Source organism: Podarcis cretensis (genome assembly GCF_951804945.1).
Source record: "Podarcis cretensis genome assembly, chromosome: 1".
NCBI lineage: Eukaryota > Metazoa > Chordata > Lepidosauria > Squamata > Lacertidae > Podarcis > Podarcis cretensis.
In genome coordinates this window covers 109,954,081-109,974,409 of record NC_137170.1, presented here as the reverse complement: position 1 = coordinate 109,974,409, position 20,329 = coordinate 109,954,081, and the positions used below count along the sequence as shown (strand labels likewise).

The following is a 20,329-nucleotide window of genomic DNA, read 5'->3' as shown; positions in this document are numbered from 1 at the left end:
AAAGAAGAACCCCTCTATATCGTGTATAATTTATATTTTATTATTCATGGAACTTATTCATTAAAAATATAAGTTAGTTTAAAGGGTTTTTAAATCATTAATGCATACCTCCCTATATGCAGTTTCAGAAGTAAAGATATATATATATGCATTGCAATCTGTATACTTGGGGAAGAGTGTAAGACAAGTGGTTTTTCTTAACAAAGGTTAAATAATGCTAAAATCCCAAGGTAAAATTTGTGTTTAATCCCATCAATAGCTGTTAAAATCATCTGTACACTCCTATGGTTTTATCTCTGCTCATGTTTTATATTTGCAAGGCAGGGAAAATTTGGGTGTTCACGTATTTAGATATTTCTATACCACCATCACCATATGGTCACAGGGCAACGTGCAGCATATTAAAACACACCTCTACATATTTCTAAAGCCAATTAAAACATCAATAAAAAGTAGACACAGCATAAACTAAAATGAGAAAATCATGAAACAGCAACGGGTGCAATACCAAACTACCCTCAAACAAGTTACACTTCACCTCCAAAAGCCTGGCAAAAAGGTATATCTTTACATTCCTCCTAAAAGAGTGTAATGGTGAGGTGAAACACATCTCAGTGGGAAGAACATTCCAATGTTTTGACGCCACCACTGTGCTGGACAGGGACCATCAGATGGGCTTCAATGGCTGATCTTAAAAACCATGCTGGATTGGAATAGGAGGTGTTCAAAGTACAGTACACACATCTAAGCAATACCATATGCAGCCAGTGTGTGAGACTAGGTTTAGTTCAGATTCCTGCTCAGACATGAGGCTTAATGGATGAGGTTGGGCCAGTTGCTATATTGGTGCCCAAACTCTCTTGACTGCATTGTTGCAAGGAGACGATGGAGTGCACATCACACTAACTTCTTGGTGGAAGGGTGAACTAAAGGACAAAGAACCTCTACCTACCACAAAAAAATAGTATTGTCCAAAAAACCCCTGTAATTATTACCTACACACAGAACATAGCAATAAGATGTGCTCAGACACTCTTTTCAATTAATGCTTTACAAAAATGTTTTCTGAAATGAGATGAACAGCATCTTGCTAGAAATGTCCACTTTTGTTGTCCTTCAGAGCTAAGGATATATACGTTAGCGAACTAGAGGAAGCCAACACACCCCAGTGATAAGCAGCAGACAATGTACCAAAGAAATCTAAAAAGGGCAATTCTCCAAGAGTTTTCAAGCATCAAAATGCCATTCCACACTATGCAACACACTTAAAATGACTAGTCCCACTATTTGGCTCAGAGGAACGAACTTAAGTCCATTTGCTTTTTCATGAGACAAATGTTTAGATGCCATCTGTAGAGATTACTGGTGGACAGTCATATGAAGGGAATTTACTTTCTGAAACATTTATAAGGAGACCGTAAGAAGCACTGAAGCTGACTGAAAACATATGCTCAGTAAGCACTATTAAAATTTACAGAAAAAGGAAACAAAGAAGAGTATATAGCATCAATGTGTTATTCTAGAAATACTAGAATGTTCTAAAAAAAAAAATCTTCTCCAGTCCATTAGAAGCAATTTTGTCAAAATTACGTATACACGTATATATGAGATTCTCTGTTGCTCTAAAAACATATGATTAAGTCAAGAGATCCTGGAATACTGTTCATGTGTACATTCTACAAAACTGGATGTTATAAAGCTTAAAATCTTAGTTAAAATATCCCATGAGAATGGACAATTAATATAAACCTGCAAAAAAGTAAAACTTTACGAATGGGAGAGTGCATACAGCTTGATACAGGGAACTCAACAAAATGTATGAAAAATGCTGCCTGTGCTTTCAAAAGTCTACTGGAAGTCACGTGTATCTGAATCCTTGTCTTAAAAAAAAACCCAATAACCCGATACTTGTATACTTTCCTTGTTTGGATATTTTCAATATTTATGGAAGCTTTGTGATTTCCACTGCAGGGGAGAAAGCCAGTGCTGCCCCCCCCCCGACCTACCATGACATTTAGCTCAGCTATTTCACCGAGAACACACAGAAGCCATTTCACCATAGGAGTGGGTGGGAGGGACTCATTCCACATCCTGCTGAGTCTCAAGCTGAAGGGGAGATGCATATTCACCCCTTCCTCCCTCTGTGTGAGGAAGGCTTTGCATGCATAGGATCTGCTGGCTTAGCTCAAAACATAGCAAGAAGCAGGCAGGTTAGGAGCCAAGAACACACTTTCGTGCCTTCCTCAATCTTCCAAAAGGTTGAAATCCTCTGCAAATTTTTGGGGTTTAGGAAATGTAGAGGAGGAAACAACTTGATTTCCTGCCCTTTCCCACTAAAGGGGTATCAATGCAATAGGCTGCTTACAGGCATTTATTTTTTCAGAATCCTGAACTGATTCAATGATTGAGGTAAGGTACCCAGTGTTCTTGATGATGTGATAGCCTGTTAGAAAAGGAGATAATAGTAATCTCCTGACCCCAAGGTTTCCTGAGTCCAGTTCAGGAATGCAGAGTTCCCAGCATGAGAACAGATACTGCTTAAAGTTTTTCTTTATGTCCTTCCTCATATATCTTGGCTTTTTTAAGAGGTTACTTGAGGAAAGAGGTGGGCCAACATACTTCCGCACACCTCTCCTCTGGGCTTTTCATTAATGCTTTAGAACCTGACCATGCACACATTGACTCAAGAGTCAGTCCCACTGACTGAGGAATATGCCACATTAAATTAAATTAGAATTAGCACAGGATTGCAAGCCATATCTGAATGGGTATGGATGACCGAAAACGTCCATACCCATTCAGATTATTAACATCACTTCTGCTGTACTCTTCTGCTGCACTAGCAGCAGAGCTTAACAGGAAATTAACGACACTCCTGAAACCCTTTTTTTTAAAAAAAATCAAACAATAGAACATTAAAAAGAAACTTTTAACAATATATGCCTGGTAACCACAATGCCAGGATGCAAGTTCCTGAAGTGTAAGAAAGACCTAACGCGTTTATGGTTCAAGACAAGTTAGAAGAATGCTTGCCTTCAGATTTTTCAACAGATCGTTCATCTGTCATTGTAAAACACACAAAAGGAAACAGTGCCTGTGAGTACAACTTCTCCATACATTAGATCAGCATGTACAATAGGATTTTTAGATCAGTGGCAGGTCTCTTAGGTGCTACAGGTTTTATCAATGAGTTCTTTTTTTTTTTTTAAGGAAGAGTTTCTACAGAATCAAGCAGTGCAGCACTTGAAACCTCTTTCAAAGTGACAGTTTTCAAGTGCCATGTACAATGCCCTAATCTGGAAGTGTCCCAGCTAACCCATCTGATCAACAATTTCACAGATGGAAGCACTTGATGCCTAATTGGCAAGCCCATTATTCAAACAAAATAGCTATTTGCAATTCTTGCTTCTTTATTTCCAGTTGAAGTGCTAACGCGGCTAAGAGACAGGTCACCCCTCCCCCCCCTTCCACTCTAAAAGAAGTGGTCCACCTTTACATGTATTCCCAGAAGACACCACTTAAAAGCATCTAGCCAAAATTGCAATAAGCAAATATGGCAAGACGCTATGTTCTGCATTCAAGGACAGACTTAGCTGGCGTTGCAGTTACTCTTTTTGAGGGCTGTATACAGTGTTACTCTGGGTTATTTACCCACCCACCCGCATCATCATGTCACCAGCTGTCAGTGCTATTGTGCACTAGAAATGACATTTCAGAATTCAGAAAAGGAAATGCAGTGAGAAGAAATGTTTAATTTACATTAATAAATTATATCAGTAAATTCCAAATCCTTAGTCAACACAAGGTAATTGTACAGTTACCCCCTATAGCCCAGGTGTAGGCAAAAGGAATATAGGCATTTACTGGTAGATGTCTAGGTGGTTAGCAATAGAACAGCAAGGGGCTCTGGCTCCAAATTGTTGGAACAGCAGCAAAAACAAAACAAAAAAGTCTTTTTCCATCTAAATTTTCCATCTAAATTATTAAGAAAGCAGATCAGGGGTGCATTTTGGTGTGACAAGAACTCAGCTCAATTCACTACAGGTACTGAAAACACATTACTAGGCTCTGAATGCACTCAGAAGCAGAATCATTTTTTAAATCCTCATTGTGTGTCTATTGTACATGGCTCCTGTTAGTAGATCTTGGGGTTCTAGAAAAAAACAAAGTAGGCTGGCCAAGCCTAAATCATGCCCACTCCTGCTGCAACCCACTGGAGAAATCCCTCCTAATCTGCCCTGTACACAAAAGACATGAGCAAACATGGCTGTTGACAACACAAATCTTTCATTATAAAAGCCATCAGTTTTATTTGAGCAGTCCCCATATTGCTCACTGGAAAGAATGGCTATGAGCCAGGCCCAGGTTCTCAGCCACAATTCCACCTTTTGTAAAGCAGGAAAATTTTTATACATTAAATTTATATCCTACTCTTCCTACCAAACAGTGCTCAGAGCAGCTAATGTAAGATCCAGTGATACTGCATGAGGTTTTTTTTGTTTTTACAATCAAGCAGTATATAAATTTTATGAAACTGATAAGTAAACACCCAATAATTAAAGTGACCATTATAACAATGACAGCGCCTAAAAGCACCAATTCCCTGCCAAAGGCCTGGCCAAACAAAATGATGATCTTCTGCATGTGACCGTTAAAAGAAAAATATCCAAGGCAGAAAATGTTGCATTTATTACACTTTCAAAGGAAGAAGCTATTTAAGGGGAGATCTGCTCCAACGCTTATTTATTCTATTTTACCACCCCTATAAACTTAAGGTATCTCCTTAAAATAGGGTCATCAGAGGCAGTCTGAATTACTTTAAAGTAAAAATAGGCAATATCAGGACTGGGGACGGAATGTGGCTCTCCAAGCCTCCCGACTACCCTCAGCCACATTACCTACAAGCTCTATTATGCAGCTTCGTGCTTTTGCCTGGCTGGACTGTGCTATTGAACTCTGATGCTTCTTGCTTCCCTGGACCGAGGATGAGTGCAGAAACTAGTTTAGGGCCTTAATGTAAAATTTACAGTAATTGCCCCATCCACTGTTGCTTCTGGCCCCACCCTCCCCTGGTGTGTGATCACTGGAGCATTTGCCAAAAGAGAATGAGGCCCTTGCCTGAAAAAGGCTGTCCCCCCTCCTGCTTTCAGAGGTGAAAAGCCCCTTCTTTCCCTAAGGAGACAGATAATGGCCACATTCAGACTACTACCCAAAGACCAGTTGTTGGTGATCTTAGTTTGCAAAGAAGCTATGATTTGAGGAGAGTATGCAAGTCCAAGGTTTATCTCTACAGTGGTGCCTCGCAAGACAAAATTAATCCGTTCCGTGAGGCTCTTCGTATAGCGGTTTTTTCGTCTTGCGAAGCAAGCCCATTAACAACTTAGCGGATTAGCGCTATTAGCGGTTTAGCGGCTTTTAGCGATCAGCTGTTAAGCGGCTTATCAGCGGATCAGTTGATAAGCGGCTTAGCGGCTTAGGAAAAGGGGGGAAAAGGGAAAAAAACCCGCAGGAACTTGCAAGACATTTTCGTCTTGCGAAGCAAGCCCATAGGGAAATTCGTTTTGCGAAGCGCCTCCAAAACGGAAAACCCTTTCGTCTAGCGGGTTTTCCGTCTTGCGAGGCATTCGTCTTGTGGGGCACCACTGTACTTACATCCAATCCTCTAAGCCAAGCTTTCCAAACTGTGTGTTGCAACACTTTAGTGCAGAGGTTTTCAATGTTTTTGAGTCCACAGCTTGTTCTGCGGCACACGCATGGAGCCCAGTTATGCCACCCCTTGCCTGCAGAGCCAGCAGCCCTTCAGGCCTTTTTGAACACACCCTTGTGGAGTGTTCCTCAGCTCCCCTCTTCTCCCCTCTCCTTGGGAGTCCTCTGGACAGTCACAACTGCTCTGGGCTCCCTCCCCCGCCCCAAAGAGAGGTGCCTCCTTACATTTCCTCACAGAGGCCTGGGAAGCAGCCCCTAGCCAGCCCCAAAAGCACCATTCACCTGGGGAGCTCGTAGCCAGGGCTGCTGCAACAAATAGCTGGGCAAGCCTTTAGGAGGCAGAGAGGCAAGAGGGCATCAGAGGTGGGATGGAAGAGCGACAGAGGCCAGTGTTGGCTGCAGCACCCCGACCATCATTCAAGGCACCCCAGGGTGCCACAGTACACTGGTTGAAAAGCACTGCATTAGTGTGTCTGCTGCAGTATGTAGGTGTGCTGCGCGAACACTCCCCTCACTCCTCCCAGGTTTGGAAAGGGGTTAAACCTTGTTTACTAGTAAAACTGAATTACTGTGTCGCTAAATGATGCATGCCTAAAAAGTGTCACTGACATGAACAGTTTGGAAAGTTCTGCTCTAAGCCACTGATTCCCAATTAGCTACCTATGGCGGACTCTGTTTTTCAATAGCCAAGGCATGGAGTCCCTACCTTTGGAAATTTTGATATCTCTAAGGTAGTTTTTGTTGTGTGAATGGTGCCATGGACCTCCTGTGGGGGTTACGTGGACTGCCTGGGGTCCATGCACCACCAGTTGGGAACCACTGCTCTCAGTTTTATGAAGTAAACACTAATTGCAACATTTGTCTCTCAACTTGTCAGAAGAATCATTGCTATAGTATTGATAGCCAACATCAGACACCAAACACAGCTCCCATTTCAATGTGAACCCCCCCCCCAAAAAAAAAATGCTCTAGAGAATTGAGGAATCATATGGAACAGAACAGCTGTCCAAAGAGAATAACTTTTCTATATCAGCTTTATCCATGCCATTCATAATCTTATAAACGTCAATCATGTTACCTCTTATTCCAACTTTTCTCAAAACTGAACAGTACCAAATGTTGTAACCTTTCACCAACTCCACAATGTCCTTTGTGAGCTGATGTAACCAGAACTGTAGACAGCATTCAAAATGTGGTCTCACCATAGATTTGTACAACACCATTATGGTATCAGCAATTTTATTTTCCATTCATTTCCTAATGAACTTGCCCTTTTTATATCTGCTACACACTCACAATGCAATTGATAGAAATAATATTCCCAATGCGAGATGAGCGTGCAACCCCAGAGTCGTCTGCGACTGGACCTAACAGTCAGGGGTAACGTTACCTTTACGCTTTTGTTAGTGAGGACCTCCACAGGTTTAAAAGCCCTTCCACAAGTCAAAGGGCCACAGTGGTTAGAAGGGCTTTTAAACCTGTGGAGGTCCTATACCACAGTTATTTTCCTACCTTGAATGCATCCTCATTTATCACTCCTCTCCATTTACATGCCTACCTGGAGAGTTCAGACCGACCTCAAGCCAAGACACCCCACTCTCAAGCATCACATGAAAATATCATGCATAGTTTTGCAAACAGAGGTATTCTGCTGTCATTATCTCTCCCTCTAATGGAGAACTAATGCTAACAACAGTTTTGCTTTTTCATCATGAAATTGCATTACAAAACAGGTCACCAAAACAGAACTAAAAATGGAAGTGCAATTTTATAATAAACTGAGCCACAGGAATTAAGTTTAAACGTGTTCTTTTCCCCGATTTGATGAGAGAAGGACCATTACAATAATTACAAAGCCTCTAACCTTCTCCGTTTCACTCCAAGGAGAAATTATTATAGATTATGCCTAAATGCACATCTGCTGGGAATTCTACAGTGATGGACTTTCAAGCTTACTTTAAATTAAGATAGGCTTGAAAAGAAACTGCTACAGACTAGGTCATCAATATGCCAGTAGGCAGCAGTGAAAGAAACAAACATGGAAATCACTGCCAAAAAAGACCTCAGGACTTTTTAAGGTATGGCATTTTGTTGTGAAAGAGAATAAAGATTACATTGGGTGGAAGGTGTTGGAGGCTTTCTTGGAGGAGCTGTTCTTTAAAATAACCATCTTCCTATATCCAAAAACAAGCATGAAGTTTCAGTACTACAGATCTATTTCCTCACACACAGCAGTTAGTTTTTAATGTTTTTAATTTGTACTATGGCTATGGTGATAACCATGAGGTCTGTGTAAACTAGGTCTGTTCACGTTTACATTGCATCATATGAATGAAAACTGAACTATCATCACTAAGCCAGAAAGGTTTTATTTGCAACTTGTTTGTGTTTTCCACTGCCTGCTGGATCAGATTTTGCCAATTCATCATCTCTGAACATATGATCCCAAATGACTAACAAAAATATCCTACAACTTCACACATTGAACACAGGCAAATTATGTTTGGAAAGTTAAGACAGTGCAATAATTTACACTGATGTATCAGACAAAGCAGGCTTTTGTGTAAGAAAGTTCAAGCCACAATAAACATGCTTTCACGTTGACACACTGTTGCTGCTTTTGCTGCAAGAAACATACACAGCCTTCAATAATTCATATACAGTAATGTTCACTCAAAATCATGCAACATTGCACCCTCTTCTTTGCACTTACCGTATTTCAACTGTCTGTGGAAGTTTGATCATATTGGGCTTTTTGTTTTGATGATTAAAAGTAAGACTTTAGGAACTGTAATTAAAACTTTTTAAAAAGTAATTAACATACTGTATACTAACCTGTCCCAGACCAGGCATACCTCCTCCAAGACGTAGAAGTCTATCCATGTTTTCTAAAGAAAAGAAACAAAAAGAAAGCATACCTAGATTCTGATCTGTTTACTAAATTGTTCTCCATATAATTCACCTTCAGTCACTCAGTATGTCAAAAATATTGGTAGTAATTACAACACAACATCAGACTTCCTGTTAATTAACACCACATATTAATTCAAGAAGCTGTCTTCCATACTAATTAACAACCTTACTTTAACTGCATTGGTTTTGGGTTATCCCTGGATTTGAAAAAGACAAGCATTTCTTGTTTTTTTTTATATATAGCATTTGCAAAAATCATTGACACTCTCCTCACCCCACTTACCTGAAAAAGCATCTGCACAGCAAAGTAAACAAAACTCATCACCAGTATAATAGAATTCCCTTCAATTTGTCCAGAACGCATCAATATAAAAATAATTCAAAAGTGAAATTTTTTAGCATCCTCATTAGTAAGTTCTGTGCTAATTAACTTACAGCTTGTCAGTTAGCATCAAAACTACATGTGAAAGACGCTGAACAAATTATAGATTTCTGAATTAGCATCAAAAGCTTTTCTTAATGAACTCATTACACCAAAAGAATGCTGTAAACATTAAATGCCTTTAGTTAAAATACTAAGGGCTATAGTTCTGTACATTTCCAATCTTGTTAAATGCGGAAAGAGATTAAACCATCAGCATTCTACTATTTGTTATATTGATCTAGTCCTAACACACCTCCAGGTACAACATGTCATTACTAGGTTCTGAAATCTTGAGTATCTTAAAACACAAGCAAGCATGCATTAAAGTGCTCAGAATAGCTAAACTTCCTGAGCCAAGGCTCAACAGGCTCTAGAGCCAGAACGTCTCTCTCACCACTATCAACAGAGTCCACATTCCCAAGATGAGTGGTAAAGGCTTCCAGGGCAGAAGGCATGCAACAGGGGTTGGTAACCTCTGGCGTGCAGGTCTAATTTGGCCCACTAAGGTAAAGGTAAAGGTACCCCTGCCCGTACGGGCCAGTCTTGACAGACTCTGGGGTTATGCGCCCATCTCACTTAAGAGGCCAGGGGCCAGCGCTGTCCTGAGACACTTCCGGGTCACGTGGCCAGCGTGACAAAGCTGCATCTGGCGAGCCAGAGCTGCACACGGAAACGCCGTTTACCTTCCCGCTGGTAAGCGGTCCCTATTTATCTACTTGCACCCGGAGGTGCTTTCGAACTGCTAGGTTGGCAGGCGCTGAGACCGAGCAGCGGGAGCGCACCCCGCCGCAGGGATTCGAACCGCCGACCTTTCAATCGGCAAGTCCTAGGCGCTGAGGCTTTAACCCACAGCGCCACCTGCATCCCAATTTGGCCCACTAGGCTTCCCTATTTGGTCCGCGAGACAGCTCAAGTCAAGCCACACCCACCTGCCCTACACCTGACATCATATATGATGTCTGCTGAAGAGCCGCTTGAATAAGAGATTTTGCAAATTGCTTTGTCCAGCACTTAAATTGATGAATGTTAGTGCTTCAGTGAGCTGAGGTTAGAGATTTGGAAAGAAAGGTGTCAAAGGGGCTCCCTCTAACCGACAATCAGCTGGTGACAAGTTAAAGGGAGCCTCTTAGAAGGTACACTAGGAGCATACATTCAAAGGAGGTTTGCTCTAACTAATAATCAGCTGACTGAGGAGTACAGCAACTTCTTTAAAGTTTGACAGGTGGACGGTCTTGCTCCAATCTAGTTCCCTACCTTGGCATATAACTTCAAGCAGGCCTAGCTAACAGCATGGGGTGGGGTGGGGGAGAAAGGGAGGCTGCACTAAGAACATCTCTAGATCTGACCTAAGACTGTGATGTGATTTAAGAGAAAGGGATCCTTCAATACTTCATCTACTGATTGCTACAACTTCTCTCTTCCTCTTATTCAGGTGTCTATATAGTTGGTAAGAATGTAATATGCAATTTGCCCAAAGTGTTAAGCTACTTTTCAGTCTAGTTCCTATTAATTTCTGAATGAGTAGATAATTACAGTCAAGGGGTTCTTTATGCACATGTGAGCTCCAACATGTAGATAAAGCTCCCACATATGCAAATGTGGCCTTTCAAAAACTTCAGTATCAGGGCAGCTCTAAACATCACCATCTGCACATGAATGAAGCTCCCCACCACCACTGTAGCTCCAGATTGACTATACTGACACAAAAGCTCCACGATGGAAGCTTTGGAGCAAGCCAACAAACTTCAATATTACATCCAACATTTAACTCATTTAACTAAACTTTTATGACAAGAAAAGTTTCTAAGATTTAATAATTTTGTTCAAAAGTCTTAGTGAGAAAAGAACTAGCAGTAAAAGACCCCTGGTTTTCAAAGTCTCATAAACCATAGGTGCAGCATGGAACTAGCTTTCTAATGAAGAAAAATGTTCTCTGAAATAATAATCAACTGATTATTGATACTTGCAAAGTGGTGGGCGCAGATGGTGCCCGCAAACCCTCTTTTGGCCCTGCTGCAAGTTTACCCACTCCATACCTGTCCTAGATTAGGTGTAGACAGATGGGTATGGCTTGGCCAAAATGGCTTAATTATACCCGTGGGCCAGAAGTATCTCACTGCTGCTCTAGATAACAGAATTATGTTCCTAAACAATTTAAGTAACACACAGCCAAACATCTAAAGCAGGCATGGCCAAACTGGGCCCTCCAGATGTTTTTGGGACTACAATTCCCACCATCCCTGACCACTGGTCCTGTTAGCTAGGGATGATGGGAGTTGTAGTCCCAAAACATTTAGAGGGCCAAGTTTGGCCATGCCTGATCTAAAGGAATAACTGGATCTATTCTATGTTTACCTTGTACTCACCGGTTTTCTGTTCCTTTAAACAACTCTCTTCCTGATCTCAGTTGGCTGTCCAAATTCTAGTGTAGGTAAAGCTTAATTCCAACCTAAACATAAGGAACAACAATTATTTAGAGTAAGGAGCATTTGCACTGCTTTAAGTATTCAGTGCTCATAAATATACAGTGGTACTTTGGGTTACATACGCTTCAGGTTACATACGTCGCTAACCCAGAAATAGTACCTCGGGTTAAGAACTTTGCTTCAGGATGAGAACAGAAATCACGTGGCGGTGGTGCGGGAGGCCCCATTAGCTAAAATGGTGCTTCAGGTTAAGAGCAGTTTCAGGTTAAGAACGGACCTCCGGAACGAATTAAGTACGTAACCAGAGGTACCACTGTAGTCAATAGCAGTGTTAGAAACTAGAACAGAAAAGCCATTTGCCACATGGCTCCTGAAACCTAGGTTATGGGCCCAACAACAGAATGTCTAGCCACATTTTTTTTCAATTCAGTTACACTTTCTATTTATTTGTTTGAAACACATGAACTAATACACAGTTCACATCAGTGACACATTCTTATTCGTATTTTAAAAAGCAATTCTTAATTGGACAACACAAACATAAATGGGGCTCAGCCCCTGCAATAGTGGCCAAAACCATGTTATTTGAATTAATATTTACAAATACTGGCATATTTTTCACACACACACACACACACACACACGGGAGAGGCAAATAGAAGGTCAGCCCGTGATCTCACTTGGGGGGCAGGAAGAGGTAAAGCAGCACAATGGCAGCAGCTGTCAGCGCCAACCTGGTGAGGTGACCGACACTTCACTGCACAAGCAGCAGTGATCTAACTTGTGCGCAGGGTGGGGAGGCATTTCTTCTGCACCCTCAGTGGTCGGTGGCAGCAATTTTCCTGTGTCTCAGTCGCCACACACAGCACCAAGGCTTCTTAAAGTGCTCACAATCTGCTAAGCCCGGGTCGCAAAATGCACCTGGCACTTGGCTAATTTCAAGCCCTGGGCAACTGTAGTGTTTATTTTTAAAGCACAGGTGGTGACAATTTTGTGCGCGTTCAGTAGGAAGGGGTTTTATGATTAAAGAACTACCTTTGAAATTGTAATTTTGCAATGCTAAGAGAAAGATGCATATTGTATTTAGAACAACAAATGATGTTCCAATATACTCAGCTTTATTTTTAATTTTTTTAAACATATTTTTATTAAAGATTTCTTGGTTTACAAAAGTATGTGTAATGTCTCTTTTTTCAAGATTTCTTGATATGCACATCAGTTTAATGAAGAGCTGTGTGCGGAAATATTTTTAAGCTAATAAAAAAAACCAGAATTAGCTAATACATCCTGGAGTAACTCTCCATGCACAAGCTAACTGCTATATTATCCATGAAAACTCTTCCTATTGTCCACTTGAATCATGTAACCTTATCTCTTATTATCACATTTATAGGTGCTAAATACCAATTTGATTCAACCCAGCAAATTAAAATTGCCTATTTAGCAACACAGAGTAGCCATTGTTAAAACATATCAACAATTATATAATGGACTTTGAGGTTGCCACATTACTGTATTTAAAATTGAGGCTCCAGAGGTGAAAAGTGAGCTGATTGAAGGAATAGTAAACTTTCTCCTTCTGCCCTCCACACAGATCCAGTGTTACACACAAGTGCTGCCAACCCTTAAGGAAGCTCCTAAATCCACTTCAAAAAACTAGTTTCATTATTGTCCTCAAAGCATGTTTAGGAGCACCCCATAGCTCATTTTAATCTTGGCTGGCGACAGTCACACAATGCAGAACCCATTTTATTTTATTAACAATTAAGTGGTATATAAATAACTTAAATAAAATGGTAACATTTCCAAGCGGTGTTTACCAGATGTAAGGTGAAAGGTAGAGGGGAAGATTTGCAGGCTTTTCAGATCAATCCCTAAATCCAAGTTAATTGTAAGTCTGCACCAGTCCCAAGAAAATGTTGGATGCAAGCCTTTATTAGCCATTTACAGTAGTTAAACATTTCATGAAAGCTGAAAAAGCATTTTTCACATTTTCATATGGGCAAGTTTTTTGCAGATGGATGCTGTTGAGGTGCCAAAAAATAATAGTTAATGAACAAGTACACCAGGAGTTCTGCACAAATGCAACAGGATCTCCAATTATCATAAATATTTGTATTTGCAGATATTTATGCATAATGCAGTATTGTTTTAATAACTATTCCAATGCAAAAATGCTACTTAGAATTTTAAGCTTGGGGGAAGCGTTGCCAAGAAAACAATGTAAACATTCTACTATTGGTTTTGTCAAACATTCTATTAATAGCTAGTTATACATTCTTTAATAGGCTACAAGAGCCACAAACCCATTTTTCAATTAACTTCAACACCTACCACATGTGTATATGAGCATTCTCTACCCAGACATTCTGGGATGACAAGAGAAAGCTATCAATTATGTACAACAGAAAGAGATAGGGGTCCTCCCACCTGGTACTCAGATTTCTCTTGATCTGAACTCAATTGCTAGACAAGAGAAGGCATCTTGAGCTTTTTCCTGACATGAACTGCCAAGAAATTTCCAAATACTGCAGCATGAAACCAACTCAGATTAGAATTCATCTGTATCAATTCTGGATCATATGAAAGGACTAGCTCCTTGATAAATATGCAGCATAACTGAGTTACTTGTAAAAACAAAATTGTTGATTACAAGATCCAATGCTGCACATAAGGCAATTAGCTAATTTTGTTGTTAAATTTTTGTCTTGCTTTTTCCATCTTATTTCTTCTGTATGTCCCTTATTTTTTCACAGAAGATGCTAAGCATGAACATTTTATAATTAAAAATGCAAACAAAAACAAAAAGGTAGTTTGTTGTAGTTAATATACTATAATATACTATAGTAAAGTCAAAGAATGTAACACTGGCTAACAATCACTAAGCTACTACATGAATTTTATTACTCTGCAGATGGGAAACCACAATAAAACATATCATAAGGACAATACAAAATTATTACAATGACTGGCTCATCTTGAAGTGTGAACAACTGTATAGGCCTCTAGTGTAAAGGAATAACTTGCATTAGAAAGACATAGGGTCTCACACAAACATATCTAAACAGGAGAATCAAGAGAGATTACACATATTATAAAGCCCTTACTAAATGTATGCTTACTATGCTTTCTTGTCAATAAAAAACAGACAGTAAGATCTAGCAACCAAAAGCTTTGGTACACAACTTCACAGCTACAGTGGTGGAGCAGTTAAAAATAGCTAGTTTTTTCTTTTAAAACATGGGACTACTACCACCACAGGCAGTTATTGGGTTCAGTGTTCTTATCAGAGGCAGCAAGAGATCACTGGACTGCATCCTCAGTTCAGGTGCTTTTGTAACAGCACCCTCAGTAAAACTTCACCTGTGTCTACAATTTCACACATCGCACATGTTTTTGAAAAGGACCTGAAATTATGGAAACACTCCACAAGTTCAAAGCAGCATTTTGAACTTGGGAGACTGACAGCCCTCTAAGTTAACAGTTTACCCGAGTACAAAATTGCAGACTGAACTTTTTCACCTCACCTCAGGGTTTTAACCCCTTTTTTCCTAATACTATCCGTGGCAGAGAAAAATCAAATGTTTGATGACCTTTCCTTCTGTCCTTCACTTGGCAACAGCTTTAGATCAAGATGAAGAAAGAAAAAGACGGTAGTCAGAGATTATGATGGTATAACCAAGCCCTACACTTTCAGAGTAAGTCAGCGATGGAGGATTTGTATAAGCAGGGCTGGGGAAAACATGACCCTCATGATGCTGCTAAACCAACGGTGGGCAGGAGGGGTGTGTGTATGTATTCATGTGCGTGTATACATATATACATATGTATATATGTGTGTGTGTATATATATATATATATATGTGTGTGTGTGTGTGTGTGTAGGCCATCTCAAATATATATTTTCTAATGCAGGCCACAATAAATAAATATTAATTATACACACACATACAGTGGTACCTCCGGTTACGTACTTAATCTGTTCCGGAGGTCCATTCTTAACCTGAAACTGTTCTTCACCTGAAGCACCACTTTAGCTAATGGGGCCTCCTGCTGCCACTGCGCCGCCACCACACGATTTCTGTTCTCATCCTGAAGCGAAGTTCTTAACCCGAGGTACTATTTCTGGGTTGGCGGAATCTGTAACCTGAAGCGTATGTAACCCGAGGTACCACTGTATATATTTGGAGAGGCCTGCATCAGACCATCAAAGGCTCCTGAACCAGCTTTTAAACAATAATAATAACAACGTCTGTCTTTTTTTTTTTTTGTGTGTGTGTGTGTGTGTGTATTTGAGGAGGCCTGCATAAGACCAGCAAAAGGCTCATGACTCAGTTTTTAAACAATCATTAACAACAACATACAGTATATCTCCCCCACCGAAATTAGAAACCCGAGTCCTGATGGGTCAGAGAAGCTTCTTGCTTCTGAACTGCGTCTTTCGCAGCCGCCTCTAGTTGTTTTAGATCCTGGAGATCAAGATAAAAAGCGAAGTAAACTTGACGAAGTAGCCAGCGCCCCTTGCCTCTTGGCTCGCCTACAACTCCCATGGCGCCGCCCCTCACCCCGCAGCTATCGGGTCATCCTGGCAGGGGGGTTCGCGAACCCAACGAAGCCCGGAGGGCAACCACGCCGGCTACTCCCGCGTCACAGGCCGCCCTCACACGCGCGGGCCCGAGGCCTACCTGGCCGCTCGAGCCCTTCCGTTTCGCCGACAGCCGCGCTCGCCGCCGCCTTCCGCTCAGCCGGGCCGCGATGAATCAGCCCGATTCATTCAAAGCCGGCGCAGCGTCCCAGGCCTTCCCCCTCACGCCTTGCACTCTCAGACAGCCTTCCCCCGAACACTTCCGGAGGCCAAAGGGCGACGCCCGTCTTCGGCTTCCGTTCCACGGCGGCGACCAATAGCACGACCGAACTCGGAGCCATGGCGACGGGACGTCCCGCCTACGCTGACTCCCTTTCGCCGCTTCTGCTGCTTCTCCGGCTACGCCCCGCCTCCCGGGTTGCCCGGAGCTTCGTGGCCTCAGCGTTGTTGTTTCCTACATGCCCCCCCCCCCAAAACCCGCCTACGGCGTACGACGTAAACGCGTTTGACCGTGTATTGGTACGCGCGGGACCCTGATTGGCCACCATACACAGCGCGTGCCTGTTTCATGGTTGCTGTTGTTTTTGAGACTCACTCCCGCCTTTATCTATCTATCCGCACATTCAGCGCACATGGCTCTTCCCTCCAGATAATCCTGGCAACTGTAGTTTCTTAAGCTCTGTGAGGGGATTTATTTATTTATTTATTTATTTATTTTCATTCATTCATTCATTCATTCATCTCAGTGCTTTTTTCTGGGGGGATGCATACCCCTAAACATTTTGTGAATCTTTGTACTTCTGTCCATTTACTTTATTTATTTTTGCCGATTTGAACTATAAAATGCTGATTTTCTTGAGTCAAAATGAGAGTACCCCTAAACATTTTTTTAGAAAAAAAGCACTGCATTCATTCATTTATTTAATTTGCATACTTCCCTATACCCGCAGGTCACAGGGCAGTTCACAAGATAAAATAATATAAAAACACAAAATACATACCATAAAAGAAACCCAATAATGCCCCCAACACATTTTAATACGGCATTGGATTTCTGTCAATCAAAGGCTTCCTTAAAGAGGAACGTTTTTGCCTGGTGCCTAAAGGAAACTACAGTTCCCAGGATTCCTTGGGGGAAAGCACTGTGCTTCAATTGTCAGACCATTAGTATTGTCAACAACTGGCAGCAGTTTTCCAGAGATGTCTCCCAGTTCTTCCATTAGATTGAACCTGGGATCTTCTGCATACAAGTATAAGCTTCGCCGCTTGTCTATGGCCCCTCTCACCACCACACCCAATTTTATTGTCATGGCAGTGTCTTAGGCTGAGAGAGAGCAAATAGGCCTGGGCAGGCCGGCTCGTCCTCTTATATACCTGCTGGGATTGACAAGGCATCTGACCCTCACCTGAATCTCATAGCTCTCCTGTAGCTGCCTGTGATTAGTTATCATTAACTCTTGGGGGAAATAATTAACATCACACATCATGTGTATGGAAGTTGCCGAACCAATTAACCAACTAGAAGGATTACTGTTAATAACACCAGTTTTCTTATAACTTGATATTGCTGGATAGTTTTGATGAACTGCAAAAGCATTTTTTGTTTGCTTTCTGTTGCCACCCTGGAACTTTTCTTTATTAGTGCTACTTTGTTTTGTACACTTCCTTGCAAATGAAGGAAAACAACTTTTCTGCTTGTATATGTTGATAATATAATTTTGGTTACTGAGGACAAACAAGATTGTACAAAAACAAGATTGGGTGCAGGCTCAGCCAGGACATAGGCATCCTCACTGTGACAAAGGTGACCTGTGAGCTTGCTTGCTTGCCACCTGTTGGGAACTTCAAGGTCCTTGCTCTCCCTTCTTATGATCTTTGTACTGGACCTGGAGACTCCAATAGAGAGCATTCCATGTCAAGAAGGAGGACAAGTGGGCACCCTATCAAATGACAGGGTAGGAGTTACATGGAGCAGGGCCTTTTCACTGGTGGTGCCCATTGTATGCCTCGCTCTCCCCAGACCTGCTCTCTTTTGGCCTGTATTTTGGAGCTTTATAATTTAGGAAGACTTTGGAAGAACTGGTTGACAAGTCTTATCAGTCGCTGATGTATGAGCAAAATTTATTTCCTGCTATTCTGTGCTTCTGCTTCACCAGGGTTTACACCAGCATAATACAGTTGGCCAGGATGCCAGAAGGGATAGAGTTTATGAGCTTTCTCCATTATCTGCACAGCAGGGGCTATTCGGACAACAGTGCAAAGGCTGAGCTCCTAAGGGGGCCCCTGCACCAGGGCAATCTATATGGATTTTATTTATATCTATAAGAGTTTGCAGACTTTGGCTGTGAACTGGGGCCCTACAAACAAAAAACAAAAAAAAAAACAAGTTGCACCCCACTGCTTCAAATTGGGCCCCACTGGCTAGCCTTTAGTCTCATAGTTGCTGGGCCTGAGTTGCCCTGCCCTTGCATGGGTTTGCAATTTGGGGAGAGGGGAGACTGCAGCACTGGGGAGAGGGCGGGCTGGCAAGGCCCCCTAGATTTAGAGGCCTTAGGCTTCAGCCTACTTAGCCTATACATACCGCAAATCCAGCACTGGCTGGGTGTTGCTCATGCATGCAAGTTTTGTGCCACACGATACCATCACCGAAAAGCTGGGCCATATTCTCCTTTTCAACAGAAAATCAGATATGCTTTTTCTTTAATAGGTTGGAGGGAGGGGATATATACCAGCATTTTGATGAGAGCATTGTGTGGACCCTGCACAAATCGGAGCAGTATCAAGTCCACAATAAGCTTCCCAAGTCTGATATGCTTAACTACTACAGCACAGTTTTGATCTCTTTACAGTAGGGATGGCAAACTTCTAGCTCTCCCATTACACCTGATCTGACCATACTGGCTGGGACTGTTGGAAGTTGGAGTCCAACAACATCTGGAGGGCCGCAGGTTCCCCATCTCTGCACTGCAGGTTATGGACGGTATCCTAAAAACAATTTATCCAGGAGCAAATCCTGCTGAAATCACACATACAGACAGGATGCATATGTTTACAACAGCAAACTCCAAGGTCAGCAGAAACACAATTGTCTCTTAAGGATACAGCATTACTCAGGTCATTTCATGTGACCTTTTACTCCACATAATAAACTGTAGGGTTAAAAAAAAAAAGTGAAGCTTGTCCAAACATCAAAGCCACTTGCATTTTCCAGGCATATGCATCTGCAACGCATATGCATTGGTCACATGTAGTGATTTAGACCTGGGTTTAATGCATTTCCTACCCAGAAATGCAGCACTTGTAAGGAAAGTGTTACTGTAGGGAAATCAACATACTGTCAGTGAAGATGTCTTTGGATGGAGGTTGCTTCACAAGGAACACATTTTGGTGAATGTGATCATTCAAGAACTTAATTTAGGAAATATAAAAGCAGCTGTGATGCAAACAAGAAAGTCTTAGTGTCGGAAAAAGCAAGTTTGTACCCAAGTTTTGCTAGTGTCATAAGGACTTTTCAGACTTCATGAAATGGAACTGCTTACCATCATAGTATTAATGATTTAAATATTTTTGCCTATCAACAAGTAGAACTTTCCTTTTTCCTCTTTCCAGAACTGATCCCCCAAGCCTTTTATAGCATTTTTCTTTTCTTATGTAACTGCGAAATGTGCAGAAAGTTTATTAAGAATGTGGCGGATGGGAGGAACAGAATTAAATAATCTTGAATGTGTGACCTCAGTTTCTGCCATTCATAACAAGGTGGATTGAGCTGCTTGCCTTTCATTACAAAATAGCCTGCTTTGTGTCCATTATATATGGATTGGATTGACTGGGAACCGAGCCAATATTTCCCTTTATTGAAGAGACAATTTGTAACTCACGCAATGCTATTACAGGATTCCAGCGTTTCACGAGGTAATCATTTTGATGCAACAGTTCCTTGCAGGTGCAATAATCTGGACTCAAACAAGAGATTTCTTATTCAATTCAACTGCCCAAGCAGTTCCAAGCACATAAATGAGTTTATGTGCTTCCCTGGACATGAATGTTCAGGCCATCTTTCCTGCTTCTTTGCTTGCACCGTCAAGAACGCATTTCTCACAACATGAAGTAAAACAAGCTTTTAGGAAAATACTGCATCCCTTCCCCCTTCAGGCAACCAAATCTACAGAGCAATCCTGTATGTGTAGAATGGGGCTAAGTCTCAGGTAAGACTAGGGCAATAGAATGATTTCATCCTGGCAAAAGTTCATACTTTACGTTGCAGTGTTCAAAGAA

The 20,329-nt window shown here is 41.5% G+C and overlaps 1 protein-coding gene across 3 annotated transcripts in view; it reads right to left on the bottom strand.

Moving 5' to 3' along the window:
• Positions 1 to 16,467, bottom strand: part of PSMD14 (proteasome 26S subunit, non-ATPase 14) — a 62,951-nt gene extending 46,484 nt beyond the window's left edge. The window contains exons 1-4 of one of the 3 annotated variants that reach the window (XM_079982619.1): positions 16,155 to 16,467; positions 15,834 to 15,938; positions 11,410 to 11,492; positions 8,542 to 8,595 (exon numbers count right to left, since the gene is read on the bottom strand). In XM_079982619.1, the coding sequence (XP_079838745.1) occupies positions 8,542 to 8,589 (48 nt within the window). In that variant the 5' untranslated portion in view covers positions 8,590 to 8,595; positions 11,410 to 11,492; positions 15,834 to 15,938; positions 16,155 to 16,467. The remainder of the gene's footprint in view (positions 1 to 8,541; positions 8,596 to 11,409; positions 11,493 to 15,833; positions 15,939 to 16,154) is intronic. The other 2 variants (XM_079982618.1, XM_079982620.1) reach the window with 2 other exon arrangements.
• Positions 16,468 to 20,329: the final 3,862 nt, after the last annotated feature.